At 39.4% G+C, this 13,488-nt stretch overlaps 1 protein-coding gene across 1 annotated transcript in view; it reads right to left on the reverse strand.

Annotated features, from left to right (window-relative positions):
* mRpL38 (mitochondrial ribosomal protein L38) overlaps positions 1 to 13,488 on the reverse strand; it is a 64,251-nt gene that overhangs the window by 27,807 nt on the left and 22,956 nt on the right. Inside the window, exons 2-4 of the mRNA XM_068353793.1 lie at positions 7,383 to 7,544; positions 4,657 to 4,865; positions 326 to 444 (exon numbers count right to left, since the gene is read on the reverse strand). Coding sequence (XP_068209894.1) covers positions 326 to 444; positions 4,657 to 4,865; positions 7,383 to 7,544 — 490 coding nt within the window. The remainder of the gene's footprint in view (positions 1 to 325; positions 445 to 4,656; positions 4,866 to 7,382; positions 7,545 to 13,488) is intronic.

The raw sequence follows: 13,488 nt of genomic DNA on the forward strand, positions 1-13,488 counted from the left end.
CCCGCAGGCTATTTGGAAATTTCCAACCCTTAACCCCAAGGGGGTTATTTTTATCCTCAGCACATTTTGCAGTATATTTTTTTTTAAATTGCTCTAACAGCCTTAATTTTTGTCATAGAGAGGTCAGGTTGGTCTCATTCTCTTGGAAAATGCCTGAATTTTCTCAAAAAATTATCAAAAATATGAAAAAAAAAATGTTATAGCATTTTTTTGCAAGAACGTACCAGTACGTCCATGGGGGTAAAGGGATGAGTTTTGTGAAACGTACCAGTACGTCCTTTGGGGGTAAAAGGGTTAAGCACCAACTGTTGAATTAAATACTTACACAAACCAGTGTAGGCACTCTTTTTCGTTTTCATACAGGTTCCCATCAGGGTTGGTAAGAATTAGGGTCCATAAATCATCAGGTTTGCTTGAAAACTCTACGCGAGGCTGACATGTTGCCTGAAACAATGAAATAAGTTTTTATAGTTTATATGTGAAATATCACAAATTTTTAAGTAATTTGTATTTTTCCTAACATACTTACCTAGAACTACCTTCTTAGGAGTTACTGGTAACTCTACCTAACCGACCAGCTTTTTGTATAGTTTACCCTCTTTCCGTTTTCTACGGGGTCAACCTCAGGCAGTGTGATACGTGCCCTGAGGAGACCTGGGGTCGGGCAGCGTGCTAGCTCAGGTCGAATCGTCAGTAAGTTTCTGGTCGCGGCGTGATCAACATCTCGCCGCGCATATCTATTTTAATGTTGTTACTGTTCTTAAAATATCCTATATCAATTGTTAATTACTTTTCTTATAGCTTCCTTATTTCCTTTCCTCACTGGGCTATTTTCTCTGTTGGAGCCCTACGGCTTAACGCATTCTGCTTTTCCAACTAGGGTTGTAGCTTAGCAAGTAATAATAAGAAAATGGGTAAATACTGTAGTACTTTGAACATACTAATCTTCAAAACTATACATTTTCACTACTTAGATATATAGAATAATAATTTTGTCACTGCAATGTTATTTTGGTCTTGGATTCAAGTAAATCAGATATTTGACAGTTATAGCCAAAAATCGATTCTGACCTTACGGGTCACTGTGACCTTGAAATTGACTCGAGGTAAATCGATCTAATGGTTTTCCTGTAAAGTTCCTAACAAAGAAACAAATAAACAAAAAATCTACAAAAAAACAATACTCCTTACTGGGTAAAAATTTATCTTTTCTAAACTAAATTGAGGTTCACGTGGCTGTCTGATACGACTATTCCTGTAAAATATATAAAATTTTAAAAGTACTGTGTCTTTTTCTTAGCCATATAAACCCAAGTCCTTTAATTAAGAAGATTACTTCGTAATTAGCTTACAAAGTTCATTGCTGTACAGCCGGAACCTCATAACTTGGTAATAACCTCAGAGGCATTATCATGATCATACCCACTATAATCCACTTATCAAGTTTTCCTTAGCTTTCCCCTTAACTAAAAGAAGCCTTTATATAATAGTGTTCAAGAAGTCTCTTCAAAGTGAGCATTAGAGCCCCATTACCCTCTTGTCACACCACACAAAAGTCGGTTATCGTTCAAAATACTTGCTATGGAGAGAATTTTTTAACATCCTGTATTTAGAGTCACTGATTTTACATGTTACAGCTGCAACTTGAACATATTGCTCCACAGAGAAACTGGCAAACTTTCACATTCAGGAAAAAAATTCTCCATATCGCATTGCTGCCTTCAACGCAAAAAACAAAAATAATGCAATGAACCCATTCAACAATTAATACAAGAATGCATATCAAAGCCAGTAGAATACATTCCCAATCAAGGTTAATTATCTGGATCATAGACGAGGTAGCAGCAGTAGGGGATTCAGCATTATGAAGCTTCATCTGTGGTGGATAATGTGGGAGGGTGGGCTGTGGCACCCTAGCAGTACCAGCTGAACTCTGTTGAGTCCCTTGTTAGGCTGGGAGGAACGTAGAGGGTAGAGGTCCCCTTTTTTGTTTTTGTTTCATTTGTTGACGTCGGCTACCCCCCAAAATTGGGGGAAGTGCCTTGGTATATGTATGTATGTATGTATGTATAGACATAGCTAAGTGAATCTTTCATAGCATCGACGAGAGGGCTGAAATGTTTGTGGCCATTAAGGCATTCCTAAGCTTGTTGTTGCCTTATACCATAATATATTTTCCATACTTCACTAGAAGGTGCAAAACTTATGGAAAAAGAAAATGGGAAATTTTTAAAATTTTAGGATAAATATAAAAATTTAACAAGCTTCAAGAGGGAAGCCATATTAAGTTCAAGTGAGATTCATTGAAAAAAATGGAAACTGCTACATGACTGTTCAAATGGACAAACTGAATTCATTACTATAAATAGTTACTTCAATGTATGGTAAAAGAAGTTACATAAAGCCCCCTTATTACAATAACTCTTTATACATGTTTTATCTCATTATAACCAAAGTAGGTTTTATAATGTTGCTTACTTATTTTTCACACACAAGATGACCCTAAAGGTTCTTTGCAGCGTCTCTCAGACAACAGTTCCATCACATTCTGCCTTTTTAATTTTCCCTAACCCTTTTGGATGCCTCCCACCACGCTGTCCAACTTATTTGAATTTTTATCTTGCATCAATTTTCACCTCTTATTCAAGAAAAAATCCTTTAAGTAAACACTATGAGAGTCTAGAAATGACTCCATTGTTATAATGAACTAATTTAGAATTATAAGTAGTCTCCCACAATGGATAATGGGGGAGGGTAGGCTGTGACACCCTAGCAGTACCAGCTGAACTCGGTTGAGTCCCTTGTTAGGCTGGGAGGAACGTAGAGAGTAGAGGTCTCCTTATTGTTTTTGTTTCATTTGTTGATGTGGGCTACCCCCCAAAATTGGGGGAAGTGCCTTTGTATATGTATGTATCATTAAAGAGGTTAGACGAAGATTTGGAAGGAGACAAAAGAGAATGGATGGGGAGTAGAGACCAGAAAGTAAGGTAATCAAACTGAGGTAGAGAAAGAGGATGAAATCACTTGAGCAGTACCACAACACTACAGAAATATTACTGGTAAATTGCTGCCACAACAAAATTCAGCCAGAATTTTTATGTTGAACACACTGACATAAGCACCTCTTCAGTTTATTTATGACGCACCTATTTTAACGTTGTTACTGATCTTAAAATGTTTTATATTTCTTAGCAATTACTTATAGTTTATTTGTTATTTTCTTATTTCCTTTCCTCACTAGGCTACTATCCTGGTTAGAGCCCTTGGACTTGTAGCATTATGCTTTTCCAACCAGGGTTGTAGCTTGGCAATTAATGATGATGATAATAATAATAATAAAAATAATAATAAAAATAATAATAATAATAATAATAATAATAATAATAATAATAATAATAATAATAATAATAATAATAATACATGAACTTTACATTAAAACTTTTTGTTTTAGTTTTAGTATAAGGCCAATAAAAGGTAACAGTACATTACTTTACCACCATGATTTCAGGTCAAGATGTATGAAAATAAAACGTCATAAATGTACCACAATAAAAAATTAACGTCATTAAAGAATGGGAGAATGAACAGAATTATAATCAAATACTAAATAGATCGGTAAAAATCAGAATACCCTGTATACTGTAAAGTAAACCGAAGTGTAAGTAGAGCATTCAGTCCACATATCTACCAACAAAACCTTTTACAAAAGGAATGTTCAACAATTACAGCGATGTATTCGACTACAGGAAAATGATAATAAAGGGATTTTGAAGAAGGAAAAATCTATTTCTGGGCGAGGAACCTGTGTCGCCCAGTGAAATGCTCCTCTAGCACCATTTCTAAGGCATAGTTATTGCTAAATATACCAGAGAAAAAAGGGATGCTACCATTTCACTCATTTCAAAAGCTATCCTGTATTTTTTTTTAAACTTTAAGCTGGTGTTTACGGACCCACATTTCACACAAACTGGTTAGAATTCAAGGACATCATTATATACAAGGGTCCTTTCATTTTACCAGTGACAAAACTCCAACTACTATACTTGCATCAATAAACTGTTGAGAGAATGGAAAATGGCTGTCTGCTAAAGAAGGTGATGAATGCAAGAGTTGATGATGGGAGAAGTACAAGAGGAAGGCCAAGGTTTGGGTGGATGGATGGTGTGAAGAAAGCTCTGGGTGATAGGAGGATAGATGTGAGAGAGGCAAGAGAGCGTGCTAGAAATAGGAATGAATGGCGAGCGATTGTGACGCAGTTCCGGTAGGCCCGGCTGCTTCCTCCGGTGCCTTAGATGACCGCGGAGGTAGCAGCAGTAGGGGATTCAGCATTATGAAGCTTCATCTGTGGTGGAATTGTGGGAGGTTGGGCTGTGGCACCCTAGCAGTACCAGCTGAACTCGGCTGAGTCCCTGGTTAGGCTGGAGGAATGTAGAGAGTACTGTAGTCCCCTTTTTGTTTCTTTGTTGATGTCGGCTACCCCCCAAAATTGGGGGAAGTGCCTTGGTATATGGATGGATTACTTACTCGAAAAAACAATGAAGATAAATTCTGACTAATAAAGAAGGCTGCATATCAGTAAACAAAGAAAATTGTAAACAATTTTTTATACTAAAATAAACAGTAATATCAAATTAAGAATGTACTGTACATGATTACCTCAGCAGGCTTGATAGTGTTCCCTCTGTATACAACAGATTCAGTATCGCCATTATAATCATAAGTGATCGTCAGGTATACGTAAGGATTGAAATACGCTAGGCCAAATAAGTCGGAAAATATTCCATAGTGCTCGGCCAACGTTCTCAACTGCAGAGGGGCAGTTGTCGTTTCCCATTCCTGCTGAACTGCGTCGAGATCAACTTTTACTGAAAAAGAGGAATTTATATTATGCAATGTGAAGTTAAATTAATAATACAGTATATAATGTCCCCAACTTACAAGCATTCGACTTTGAACATTCTGGGATATAAACACAAATCTAACTGAAAATAAAAATAAACAAATACTGTGATAAAACTATATCTTTTTCATTTAACCCTTTTACCCCCAAAGGACGTACTGGTACGTTTCACAAAACTCATCCCTTTACCCCCATGGACGTACCAGTACCTCCTTGCAAAAAACTGCTACAGTGATGCCTCAGGATACGAAATTAATCCGTTCAGGATGCGGTTTCGTATCCTGATATTTTCGTATCCTGAGTCGTGTTTTACATGTAAATAGCCTAATCCGTTCCAAGCCTTATAAAAAGTCACCCTTTCTTTCATAAACACGCTAAACTGTAGTAATAAACATGCAATGCAGCTATTTCTATAATTCAATAATTAACACAACCGTTAAAAACAGCCTAATCCATTCCAGAAACCACTATGAGATTATTCAATAATGTAGTTATAGCCAAGTTATCCCCCCCAAGCCCAAAGAAAACGGTCCGTTTTCTTTACTACTGTATAAAAGTTACGGTACTGTATGTACGTAAAGCATTTAGATCAGTGAAGGTGTATTGTTACCTGTACGTACACCTAAATTAATGATTGATACATGTACACTCTGAAAAAAAGGTTACAGTTAATTAGTGTAACAAAAAAGTTGAAACTTACCTTTTGATTGAGACGATGTCCGATAGCGAAGTCGCGGCAGAGGAGGATGGCATAAGGCAGAAAACGTAACAAGTGACAGACTACTTACAGTAATTTACACACCTAACACATTAACACTTAAACTTTACGAAATAAAAAAATGGAAGAAATAATTAACACTTAACATTACGTATGGAAAACTATAAAATGAAAGAAAAAATTACTTTAACACTTAACGGTAACATAAAACTTAAAATTGAATTTTTTTTTTTTTTGCTTTTTTATAACTTTACGTTTTTCTTATTTTCTAAATCTCTTCTACTTCTTCATCACTTTCTTTTTTCTGTTTCTTTTCTTTACTTTCACCTTCTAATTCTTCATCCCTTCCTCTTTTCTGTTTCTTTTCTTCACTTTCACCTTCGTCTTGGTCTACTAATACCGCTGGCCTCTTTAATAAGAAACTATCCATTGAAGCTTGTTTCTGCCTACTTTTCAACACATTTCTAAAATGCGTTAGGCAAACGTAATATAATACACTACGTAACAAGTGACAGACTACGTACAGTAATTTACACACTTAACACATTAACACTTAAACTTTACGAAATGAAAAAATGGAAGAAATAATTAACACTTAACATTACGTATGGAAAACTATAAAATGAAAGAAAAAATTACTTTAACACTTAACGGTAACATAAAACTTAAAATTGAATTTTTTTTTTTTTTCTTTTTTATAACTTTACGTTTTTCTTATTTTCTAAATCTCTTCTACTTCTTCATCACTTTCTTTTTTCTGTTTCTTTTCTTTACTTTCACCTTCTAATTCTTCATCCCTTCCTCTTTTCTGTTTCTTTTCTTCACTTTCACCTTCGTCTTGGTCTACTAATACCGCTGGCCTCTTTAATAAGAAACTATCCATTGAAGCTTGTTTCTGCCTACTTTTCAACACATTTCTAAAATGCGTTAGGCAAACGTAATATAATACACTACGTAACGTTATATACAGTCTATGTATAGTAAACACTAATACAGTACAGTGCACAGTAACGAATGTTTATTAACGATAACACGTGGCGTACGAATGTACTGTATATTAACACTAAGTCAAACAAGCGAAAGCACACAATGTCTGTTAACGATACCGCGGTCGGGACGAAAAGAGAGAGAGAGATGAACGCCCGTGCGTAGGCAAGCTGGGATAGTTGCCGACCAATAGGAAAGCAGGATCTTATGGCGTCAGCTAGCGTCTGAGTAGGGAGATAACCAATGGGTGAGCGGGAGGCTGTAAGTGAGTCTACCCAAGTTCAAAGTCAGGCGGCGAGCGCTTTTTAAAATTACTCTCGGCGAAGAGTTGGGATCTCGTAAGGTTTTCGTATCCTGAAATTTTATCCGTATCCTGGGGCATAAAAATCTTCGAATCAATTTTCGCATCCTGAATTTTTCGTAAGCAGAAACTTTCGTATCCAGAGGTATCACTGTATTTAAAAATTTTTTTGCATATTTTTTATATTTTTTTGAGAAACTTCAGGCATTTTCCAAGAGAATGAGACCAACCTGACCTCTCTATGACAAAAATTAAGGCTATTAGAGCAATTTTTAAAAAATATACTGCAAAATGTGCTTGAAAAAAAATAACCCCTGGGGGTTAAGGGTTGGAAATTTCCAAATACCCTGCGGGTAAAAGGGTTAAATACAATGAGCAAAACAAAATTTGTAATAACCTGTTAGAATGCTAGAATTTTATATACCAAATGCACAGAAGAAGTTCAAGGAATATCGAAATACTGATCAAATACTTACACAACCTCTTCTTTGCGAGTTTTTCCAAGTTTTTATCTCTCTTGTTGCTTTTCACCTTCTCCAGTCGCTCCGTTACAATTTCCTTTCGGGATTTTCTGTCCAACGAAAATCCTATGTTGACTGGTGTGTACAATTCTGGATCTTTCTTGGTTTCATCTCTCGCTATTGGGAAAAAATTTTACTTGTTAAACATTGCAGGATTATTTAACCTTAGTATTCTCAACGGAGTTTATAGTCTAATAAGACCACTTTCAATAAAAAAAAAAATTATAAATAAAGATTTCCTGCACTCTGAAAGTGAAATTAATGGCAGACAAATAAAAAAATGTATTTTCATGCTCAAAATCTACTAACTTTAAATAGCTTTTAAAGCCAATACTGTATATTTAATTCTCCAAAAAAACTTCTTTAGGCATGTTACACTTAAAATGCAAATAAACATTACTGTAATATGCTCTTCATGTCCGTAAAAGAATTAAATAACTAAATTAAACATTATTTTGCACATGAAATTAATCTTAAAGTTAAGAAAGTTATCAAAATCTTATATATTTAAAGTAATCATGTACTATTTATAATCTACCGAGACATTTCAAACATAGTCAATGGTAAAGAAGGACTTTTATTAGATTGGTGGGAGTTGCCAGGTATAAATTCATGACGAGAACTGATGTATCCTAAGTATTACACGAACGACTATATATTTAACGATCACTTTTCCCCGTTTTATGAATTTATGACCGCTACCAATGTTGCACTCCCCAAGAGAGATTAGTTCACAAAACGTTCAGTTGGGCTCCACAATGCACTAGAAGAGTTGAAAGACCCAGGCCTACATGGCTGAGGACTATGAAGTGCGAAGTAGGAGATGATGAATGGAAAAGTACTGAATTAAAGCTCAAGGTAGAGATGAATGGTGAAATTTAACAGAAGCCTTTTGCGTCAATAGGCGTGGGAGGAGATGATGATGATGATGATGATGATGATGATGATGATGATCAATGAACAGAGATAGAGACGACAGGCGAAATCTAACCGAGGCCCTTTGCATCAATAGGCGTAGGAAGAGATGATGATGATGAGGATCAATGTTACGAATCCTCAAACCCCTATAAACAGTATAATTATAAGGAAATCCAAAATGGATACTGTACCAGGATTTTTAAAGGAGCAATGAAATATACGGATATCACAGGGCTGTAGCCTAAATTCATCTTTCCTAGCCTAACCAAGACCACCAGAGCCAAATTTGACACTGAGGCTTTGACCTTCTGAACAACCCAACCTAATCTGACCTCAAGTGTCCTGGGTCATATACAGTAATGCAGTAGCATACTAGATCCCAACCTTGCTTTCCCGACCCTAACAAACTAGACTACCAGATCTTGCATAATCAGTCTCTCTCTAATAATAATTCACAGTGAAAATGCCTTACTTTAAGATTGGGATTTGCCTTTGCTGTTGAATTTGCAACTACTGTACAGTACTTTAACCCTTTTACCCCTAAAGGACGTACTGGTACGTTTCACAAAACTCATCCCTTTACCCCCATGGACATACCGGTACGTCCTTGAAAAATAAATGCTATAAAAATTTCTTTTTTCATATTTTTGATAATTTTTTTGAGAAAATTCAGCCATTTTCCAAGAGAATGAGACCAACCTGACCTCTCTATGACAAAAATTAAGGCTGTTAGAGCAATTTTAAAAAAATATACAGCAAAATGTGCTGGGGAAAAAATAACCCTTTGGGGCTTAAGGGTTGGAAATTTCCAAAGAGCCTGGGGGTAAAAGGGTTAACATCAGAATTCAATTAATGGAATTTCTAATAAATCGTTGCCATTATTTTTCATACTAATTCTCAGAGGTTACTGCATATTACTGGTTTCTCAATCCAGGTAACTCGTATAATCTACCAGGGGAGTGCATATCAACTACGGGTTTTTGATAGGTACTGTATCAATAATGTTCGAAACACCTTAAAATATACCGCCTGCAAGTCTGATTTTATGTGATTTAAAACAACTTTATTAAAATGACAAATTCGTAGATAATTTGTATTTTTCCTAACTATACAAACCTTAGCTATTTACATGGGGTAATTACTTCGGCGTCGCTGAATGACGAGCCATAAGAGTTTTAATGAGGGTTTACTACCCCGCCGCTAGTTAGCGGGGGGTAGGGAGGGGTAGCTAGCTAACCCCCCGCCCTCACACACACCGGTGAATGCTTCACTTTGCTTAGAGGTAGGACTTATCCCGGGGGACAGGGCTGGCGGGCAAATATGTGTAAATAGCTAAGGTTTGTATAGTTAAGAAAAATGCAAATTATCTACGAATTTGTCATTTGTTCCGTAACTGAAATACAAACCAAGCTATTTACATGGAGTGACTCAACCCTTAGGAAGGGAGGTAAGTCCCTGCCATACTGGCTTTGGCTTGCCCGGGGACTCCAAATTCGAGTGTGTAAGTACTCAAGAAATAAGTTGTCCCTTCTCCTCGCTGGCATGCTGTGAAACTGCTGCGGCCTACATAAGCTGTGTGTGAAGGTGAAAAGTGACTCGTCCTAGGAAGTTGACCTGGAGTTCTTCAGATGGAAATCTAGGCTAGGACTCTCCCAATACCACCTCGTCAGGGTATGGGGACATGACAGTATTACACTTAATACTAGGAACACAAGGGAGCATGGCTTACCTGCAGAGGTTCGAGGTCAGCTGTGCAGAGAACCCAGGATGCTGCTTTCTCCAAGGGAGGAGAGGATGAAGAAAAGAATAAGGGCCAGACAGATCTTTTCATTCACGCAGACTAAAACCGGGTAACAATGCCCTCAACCTTCTGCTACTTGTCCATTAAGGAGCCTGAGGTTAGACCAGCTGTTGTGCAGCCACCACAGGGCCGATAGAGAACGTATCGAGCCTCCTGTGTGTCACGTCTTGCAGGTAGTGGGCCGTGAAGGTGGTCTGACGCTTCCACACTCCAGGTTGAAGAACCTGCGTCACTGGATAATTTTTCTTGAAGGCTAGGGACGTAGCTATGCCCCTGACATCATGCGCTCTAGGGCAACGTGACGGAGAAGGGTCTGGATTCAAGGCCAGATGTATCACCTTGCGAATCCAGGGCGAGATGGTATTCCTGGTGACCCTCCTCTTCGTCTTCCTGGTGCTCACAAACAGGGCTCGCACCTGGGGACGAACTGCAGCTGTTCTTTTAAGATACAACCTCAGACTCCTCACTAGGCACAGTAGGTGATGGTCTGGGTCATCTGTTACAGAACGGAGACTCGAAACCTGGAAAGAGCCGAACCTAGGGTCCGGCACTCCCGGATTCTGAGTCTTGGCAACAAACTCAGGAACGAAGCTGAACGTTACCTCCCCCCATCCCCTTGAATGGGCGATGTCGTACGAGAGACCATGTAGCTCACTGACTCGCTTGGCCGAGGCCAAAGCTAGCAGGAAAACCGTCTTCCAGGTAAGGTGGCGATCTGAAGCCTGGCGTAATGGTTCGTAGGGAGGTCTCTTCAGAGACCTTACAACTCGAACCATGTTCCATGGAGGTGGTCTCACTTCCGACTGAGGACAGGTAAGTTCATAAGTCCGTATGAGAAGGGAAAGTTCCAGCGAGGAAGAAATGTTCATTCCTTTAAGTCTGAAGGCAAGACTTAAGGCTGAGCGATAGCCTTTCACTGCCGAGACTGAAAGGCGCATATCCTCCCGCAAATACACGAGGAACTCCGCTATTGCTGGAATAGTGGCATCGAGGGGAGAGATACCCCTTCCACGACACCAACCACAGAAGACTCGCCACTTCGCCTGGTAGACCCCTGCGGAAGACTTGCGCAGGTGACCAGACATCCTGTTCGCAACTTGTTGCGAAAATCCTCTCTCCGTGAGGAGATGCTGGATAGTCTCCAGGCGTGAAGTCGAAGCGAAGCTACGGCTTTGTGGAAGATGTTGGCGTGTGGTTGTTTGAGTAGCTCGTGACATGGAGGGAGTTCTCTCGGAACCTCCGTGAGGAGTTGCAGAAGGTCCGGGAACCATTCTGCGTGATGCCATAGCGGAGCTATCAGGGTCATTGAAAGATTGACCGATATTCTGGTCTTATTGAGCACCCTCCTCATCAGACAGAGCAGGGGAAAGGCGTACACATCAACGTTGTCCCACTGTTGTTGGAAGGCATCCTGCCAGAGCCTTGGGGTCCGGGACCGGGGAGCAGTACAGCGGGAGCTTGAAATTCAGCGCTGTAGCGAACAGATCCACAGTTGGGGAACCCCACAAAGTCAGGACTTTGTTGGCTACTTGAGGATCCAAAGACCACTCGGTACTCACTATCTGCGTCGCTCTGCTCAGACTGTCGGCGAGCATATTCCTTTTGCCTGGAATGAAGCGAGCCGCTAGCGAGATCGAGTGGACTTCAGACCATCTCAAAATCTCTACTGCAAGATGGGATAGCTGTTCTGAAAAGGTACCTCCCTGCTTGTTGATATAAGCCATCACCACCACAGAGTGGCCCACCAGGACTTGGTGGAACTTCTGAAGTGCCAGGAACACGGCCTTCATTTCTAGCAGATTTATGTGAAGGTACTTTTCTGATTCTGACCACAGGCCTGAGGTCCTGTGGTTCAGAACGTGGGCCCCCCACCCTTTCTTTGATGTGTTCGAGAACAACATCAAATCCGGGGGAAGGACGAGAAGATCCACTCCCTTTCATAGGTTCTCGTCCGCCACCCACCACTGGAGGTCCATCCGTTCCGCAGGACCCACAGGGATCAAAGTGTCTGGGGAATCGTGACCTTGATTCCACCAGGACTTGAGTCGCCACTGGAGGGATCTCATTCTGAGGCGACCGTTGGGAACGAGACGGGCCAGGGAGGAGAGGTGGCCTAAGAGACAGCCACGATTGGGCTAGGAGTTCTTCTCGATTGAGGAAAGGCCTTGCGACCTTCCTCAGCCTTGCTATCCTGTCGTCTGATGGGAAGGCTTTGTGGAGATTGGTGTCTATGATCATGCCTAGATATACCAGTTTCTGAGAGGGCTGCAGAGATTACTTCTCGAGATTTACCATGATCCCTAGATCCTGGCAAACTTCGAGGAGCTTGTCTCGGTGGCGAAGAAGGGTTGCCTCCGAGTCCGCTAGGATCAGCCAATCGTCCAGATAACGAAGGAGACGGATGCCGATCCTGTGAGCCCACGAAGAGATCAGGGTGAATACTCTGGTGAACACCTGAGGGGCTCTGGAGAGACCGAAACACAGCACCTTGAACTGGTAGATCTTGTTGTCTAGGTAAAATCTTAGGTACTTCCTTGAAGACGGATGGACTGGGATCTGGAAGTACCATATATACTCGTGTAATGTTCGATTTTTGAAGGCCTATTTTTCAGTTAAAAAAGTAAGGGTCGAACATTACACGAGATATATATTTGAAAAAGTAAAAATTTCTTGGCCACCGGTAGGTAAACATAAGCTAGGCCTACACGAAAATTACCCTTGGCTATGCTAGCTACAGGTAGGTAATCATAGGCTATGCTTACATGTATATAAGGCTACCCACCGGTAGGTAAACATAGGCTAGGCCTATATATACAGTACAAACCATGTTCATTTAACACCACGCATATTATTAGCATGGATTATATTTCTTAAACCATCATAAATAGTTTTTTTCCGCTACGAGTAATCACTTTACCATAACGCAGCAAGTATGAAGCTAGCAAACAGTCGGGTTGCGTATGTTATAACGTGATATGGTTAATGAAAAAATAATAATTTTTTAATAACTAAATATAGGATATCCTGTATGTTATTATTATCGTAATTAACACTAGAATTAAAATTACTGAAAGGTTATCGAGAGAAAAAGTTGCTAACAACGCAACCAATACTCGATGTTTACATTTTCTCAGCTGTGCTCGTATGGTTGAAAGTTGAAATTATTCCTCGAATTTATCATTTATGCCATTTTTGTAGATATGCCAATAATATATACGGTAAAAATTGTTTCATTACTTTCATTATACATTCATATATTAATGTAAATCATTTCATGTGTGTCGGTGGTTATCGCACCTCAACCTAGGCTAGCCTACTGATAAACCAGACATAGAATTCAAG

The sequence above is a fragment of the Palaemon carinicauda genome, chromosome 30 (assembly GCF_036898095.1).
Source record: "Palaemon carinicauda isolate YSFRI2023 chromosome 30, ASM3689809v2, whole genome shotgun sequence".
In the NCBI taxonomy this organism is placed as follows: domain Eukaryota; kingdom Metazoa; phylum Arthropoda; class Malacostraca; order Decapoda; family Palaemonidae; genus Palaemon; species Palaemon carinicauda.